Here is a 5,674-nt window from a genome sequence, read left to right as displayed (position 1 = left end):
TGTCAAGGCGCAAGCCGGTAATACGGGGAATTGGAGGCGCCGACATTTGATTCTCGGGGTGATGTTGATGATGAGTGATCGTAGGTCGATTGGGACCCAGCGATCATCCAGCTCTCCAGATTTGCTCCGTTTATGAGCTCTATTCTTGACACGGATACGGCGCCCTATGAAGTCTGATTCGAATTCCAGCCATAGGCGTCTATAGTCGTGTTCATCCTGTGAGTTAGGCAAGTGCTCGATATAACGTAATGCGCCGATCGCTCTGTTGACCAGTCCGTCTTCCACATCAATATTTGTGGTCAACATGTATGGATAACCTTTGGTCAATGTTATCTGGTATGCCAAGTTGCCGGTGTCGCGTGAGTTCATTTTGTGGACTTTTCCGATAGCTTCCCGCCTTTCACCATCGGTTCTGTACCCGGTATACGAATCCATCGCGATTGATATTTCCGTTGTCTCTGTTGTCGGAATAGCATTGGCGTTGAATTCTTCGACGTCTGCGTTATTGAAATACAAGCGCACTATTTCTGTAGATAGATGAGTTTCACACCATTCTCGTGTTCGGAATCGGGATTCAATGATATCCGCACCGTATTTTTCATAACGATTCGGACAAGGCGGGTTTTTTTCGATCGAACCTTGAGCTTGCCGACCGATCGGCAGAAAAGTTCCCAAATATTTCCCTTCAAGCAGCCAGAGGCCACGTAACCTGGAGTCCGGTAAAGGACGACTCAATCTCTGGAGAAATGGAAGAGCTCAGCATATAGACATTGACTTTTGGCTTTTATTGACCGGGAACTAGGTATGGGATCCGTGAAAATATTTACATGAGAAGCTTTCATTCAGGCTTTTAGCTCGCACGATTCGAGCGAGTGAGAGCTTTTTGTGTGCGCTATGAGATCGATTTCTTGAGTGAATCTTTCATTACATCTTCGTACGTGGCAGTAATACAATGTGAAAGCTCCCTGGGAGCGGATGAGTCGACGTCTGTGCAGAATGAGGTTGGAGCGCAGGTCGAAATGTTTTCCGCATATCTGAAACGAGAGGTATAAATTCCTTGCATGAGTATTGACTAATGACTTCCTCGACTCCCCCGTGGGAGAGCTTCGTATATGGAAAATACCGGAGGGCACGATACGAAAAACCACGGGTATGCTCACCACACAATCGAGAGGTTTCTCGTTCGGGTCTTGAGCCGCATGGGTCAACGAATGGAGCTTGAGGAGCCTCATGGACATCAGGGGATGACCGCACGCGGGGCAGAATACGACTCCGGAGTGATCATCGTCCCTGAGAGCGGAGCTGCGTTACTTTCATATGGACGCGCAATGCGGCTCGGCAAGCATTGGAATTCTCATCAATTAATCCCATCCCTACCTGTGGTTCTGTAGAGCGATGAGAGTTTTAAACGATTTTGTGCATTCATTACAGCTGTGTGGGCCACCGGACTCGCAAGCGTTTGTTGTTTCGTTCTCGTTGCTATCCAAGCCTGACTTCGGCCACTGCCGCCAGTTGGGGCCCAACTTCAGGGGCGTTTCCTTCAAATGAGAGGATATCACTAATGTATATTTATATTGCACGCAATATTGGTCCTCCTGATCGTGAGATTTCCGCGTAGAATTATATTCGCGGCGTCACCTCGATGAATTGGATTTCGGAGCACGGGGGATCGGAGGTCACATTGCTCGTAAAGCAAAACTCATCAACTAGCTACTTACGCGTTGCGTGGCAGATTTAGAACACTCCTTAAGGTTCACGTGCGTTTCCAGAACCGACTGATCCACCGCCGAGAATCCGCAGCGAGCGCATCGGAGTACGCCAAGGCAATTCCGAGCTGGGAAAGGTGAGAGGATTCATGCAGTGTTCGGGTGAAAAACTTAGGAAACTCAAGCGATGGCTGAACTTATAGAAGATGTCGTGAATCGAACGCAATGACGGGTGGAGGTGCCACTCGACGGCATGCAGGGGGACTACAGCTCCTTGACTCCATCAAAAGAGGCCAACACATATTCCCCATGAGGATCAGATCAGTGAATGTGAGGGGACACGGAATGCTCCCAAACGCAGGAGCCAGGCACAATGACCCGCAGGATTTCCGGAGATAGGATAATCCACGAGGAAACCAATCATCTATCAATCATCGGTAGTTTCCAAATGAAAAAATGATAGATTATGCGGGTGGGCAATGCAAGCACTAGAGCTGCAACTCACACGAAACAGCATGTAACCCGACGCGCTCGAGGGTGAAGCTCATGACGGCTCTCGACCGGGCTCATATTCTGAGTCGCTCCTCGGATTCCTTTCTCTGGGAGCTCTCGCATAGATGGATATCCTTCGGCAAGGAAACCCAGGAAGTTCGAAAAACGATTGAATCGGTCATTCCCCGGGGATTGAGATCAGTCTAGAATTCAGGGCCAGTGCAAATTGGACTAAGCATTACAGCGATTTGAGCTTACGGACCCGATAACAAAGAGTAGGTCAATGTCTAGTCTCGACGAACCAAAACCCGAAAATAAGACACGCGTTGTATCCGATGAATATTTATTGGGATCCCTCTCTTCCTATTCCTCGGTGTTCCCTTCCGATTTTCCCTCGATTACGAAGGTGAGTCCGTCTCTTTTCATCCTTAATCTTGAACTCAGAACAGTCTTGACGAGGGCCTGAGCTCCTCATGAGGGTGGTGTGTGGTGAGGGTCTTCGGGAGCTCACCAAGTTTTCTACTCGGAGCTGCGGAATTCCAGAGCATCGATAGTGAAATACGTAGTAGCGATCAGGTACGGACACGATAGATTCCCGAATGGGGATCACTGGAATATCTTTGCTCCCTTCGATCACCCTGAGCTTACTTCGGAGACTGAACACCGTTCGACGTGCTCGATGCGAAGCACGAGCGGCGCCCGTGACGTTCGACGTGCTCCACCGGAGACTCCCGCAGGTGCCCGCTCCCCACCGAAGCCTCGCGCTCGCGAGGTTCTTGATGCGTCGATACGGTCCAGGAAACTCCTTCCCCACTCGTATACGTCGGGAATTCCTCCCCGATTTCCTCATCGGATCCTCGGCTGCCCAGCATGATATCGTTCGGCTCGACTATTATTGCTCGCTGAATTTAGTACAGTCATTGCCTTCAATATACAATGAAATAGCGCACCGCTAACCGTCGATTTTCGGATGGGCCGCATACATCGTTTCGGGAAGATGAAATGCTGCATTCCCTGTCCCTGAGATTCAAATCAACTCTTTCTCCTAATATTGTTTCGCACTCCTGCGGCTGGACCTTTTTCGCCCAAGCACCCTCATCCGATACGTTGTGATTCTCCTGCATCACTGCGTCAGAACTCTTCAGATAAGGGAAAGTTGTGCTTGTGACCAGGATTGCGCTAGTCTATCGAAATCGATTCTTGAGGTAGGTGCTTTCTGCAACGTTTCCCAACTGTATAGCTTCGATAAGACCTGGAAGCAGAATTTCTCTTAATCACTGATTTTTCCCGCTCATTGAACCCCCTTGACATTGAATCCAGACGAAACTCTGAGAATGGCAGCTTCTTTATTACACTGTACACTTTTTATCTGAGCGAGCTCAGAACTACAAGATTCATCTGACGATGCTTGCCAGAGGGTCATCTCCCGCGACTTTCATCTTTGGTTTCTGCGGCAAGCAGACGACCAATATCGAGTCCCACTTTTCAGGACGCGGCTCTTCAAGACATGTTTTGAGCTGAACTTCGGTACGATACAACTCTCCCGACTTCCTACCACTGGTTCAGAACTATTGTGGGGCTTGAGGCTTGATATTCATGGGGAATAGAGATCTCCCGGAACTCGAGGGAAAGTTGTAAAAGACACGCGACGCGAGCAAATTCACGGGAGACTGGCACGTCACGCGTGAGTAATTTCCCTGACCAGAAATGAACATACACTCAAGGGTACTAGGAGAGTAATAAATAAAGTATCGAAGAACCAAGGTTTCATGCTCCTTTTCATCACAATTATGCGGTTCGAAATTCCGAGCGACGGAGAATCTTTCTCAGCATCTTCAACAAGGCGACGTTAGGTACTTGGCATGATCCGCGAATCCGAGTCCTGAATCATCATTCCTGTCGAAAATGAATGCGAATCATTCTTGTGAGTCCAAGGACCCGCCCTGCCAACTCGCATCGGCGTAAGCCTGTAATTGTTACGTGATGCTGATCGCTGATCAGAGCTTGCGCCACTATGAGACTTCGAGCCATACATGTCTAATATCCACACATATAGTAGCTGAAATCAAAATCGAAGCAGCGACCAGATCCGTACAGATGGACAGCCGGGATTCTCGATGGGTGGCTGATCGGAGCACACCGAAATCGCAGAATGGAGAACACGAGATGAGAATGCTCGATAAACTCACCTCTGTCACAAACGGGAGTCTCTCGGAGGAATCATTCGACGTCGAAGCGCCCTCTCCCCAAGCACCGATTGTCCTGGCGTGCGCCTGATGCTCGTCATCTTCGGAGAGTTCCTATCGCCGTCTGGGCCAAAGCTCGACGCTTTCCCTCTTTATCGCAGGCCTCAGCCCTTCCATGACTCAGACTATTCTTCGTATAATGCATATGATACATATTGAAGATCGTCGCTACAACGAGGTCATAATCCGTAAACAAGCAGGAACTTTCATTCGAGATTCTTATTGAGTCGCGTTTCCCCCATCGTTCAGCAGAATAATCTCGTCGCCTCGGACTGTGGTCATCCAAGTATCATCAAAAGTTATCTCGCTTAGTGAAGTGTTGGGACTTGATCGGGCTCTGGCGCGCGTACGATGAAGAGCGCTGCGAACACCGCTGAAGCTCGGAAGGGCCGCATCGATCATTTGAGAATCGTAAATCGGTTCGAACTCCCTCGCGACGCTGGCCATCACCTCGTCGTAGATATCTTTATACGACCTGTCTGGCCTCGAAAGAATGAGCCTTTTCATGTGGTCTTTAGCAGTCCTCCTGATGATCTCCTTCACTTCAACTCCGTGGGTGTGCGTGCCCGTCAATTTCACGACTTTCGGCGCGGGGTCCTGTGGAGAAGTTGGGAATATAATCAGCAAGGGCTTCGAATGACTTCTCCCGTATGCTCCTCCAATCTAAGTAAGAAAATGAAACGTACCTTAACCACTACTACCCGAGCCGAGCAGTCCTCGGTTTTTCTCTTGATACACCGGCAAAAGAATTTCCCGTTGTTTTTTTTATCGACCTCGTATATGAAGTCGTTGACTCGGAACATGGGGTTCCTCCTGGCAGACGAAACTTCCTCGACACTCAGGTCTGCGAAACTCTCCGCTCCTCTGGAATAGTCTGAACGATACGCTCCTAAGGCGCCGGGACATAGAGTCGTTGCTCGCTGGGGCAGTTTCCCCGTCAAGAAAATTACTATTGGAACTGAGACTACGTTTCCTGACCGAAAAACCGACTCCGGGGCTCATCTAACTTCCACTTTGAGCGCCCCGAGCTCCATTCCGCCGTTACGAGTGAGTTCGAGAGATCTGAACCGGAGGTCCGACTGAAGGGGTAAGTGTTTTTTCCCGATGACGGCAGCCATTCCGGATAGGTTTGCACCTATTGACCATGGGCCCACATTCAAAAGAGAACGCAGGCGCCGATAGGAATCGGATTGAAGGACGGAATCCAAAAAGTTTTCTGCTCCCAATATG

The 5,674-nt window shown here is 49.4% G+C and overlaps 1 protein-coding gene across 1 annotated transcript; it reads right to left on the bottom strand.

Annotated features, from left to right (window-relative positions):
• Positions 1 to 842: 842 nt before the first annotated feature.
• LOC100897695 (zinc finger protein 799) lies at positions 843 to 5,247 on the bottom strand. Its single transcript, XM_018639925.1, has 6 exons — positions 5,131 to 5,247; positions 4,795 to 5,041; positions 1,719 to 1,834; positions 1,378 to 1,538; positions 1,161 to 1,290; positions 843 to 1,034 (listed from the first exon to the last, which is right to left on the bottom strand). The coding sequence occupies exons 1-6, from the start codon at positions 5,245 to 5,247 to the stop codon at positions 843 to 845; spliced, it is 963 nt and encodes a 320-aa protein (XP_018495441.1).
• Positions 5,248 to 5,674: the final 427 nt, after the last annotated feature.

This window comes from Galendromus occidentalis, unplaced genomic scaffold (assembly GCF_000255335.2).
Source record: "Galendromus occidentalis unplaced genomic scaffold, Mocc_1.1 scf7180000077464, whole genome shotgun sequence".
Lineage (NCBI taxonomy): Eukaryota > Metazoa > Arthropoda > Arachnida > Mesostigmata > Phytoseiidae > Galendromus > Galendromus occidentalis.
This window is presented reverse-complemented; position numbering and strand designations above follow the sequence as displayed.

What these genes read in the sequence shown, in the direction of transcription:
- LOC100897695 (XM_018639925.1), bottom strand. Translation starts at nt 5,247, where the DNA reads ATGTTCCGAGTCAACGACTTCATATACGAGGTCGATAAAAAAAACAAC. An exon ending in CTAAATCTGCCACGCAACGC is followed by an intron (nt 1,539 to 1,718) that starts GTAAGTAGCTAG and finishes TCTCATTTGAAG; the next exon opens with GAAACGCCCCTGAAGTTGGG. An exon ending in AGAAACCTCTCGATTGTGTG is followed by an intron (nt 1,035 to 1,160) that starts GTGAGCATACCC and finishes CTCTCGTTTCAG; the next exon opens with ATATGCGGAAAACATTTCGA.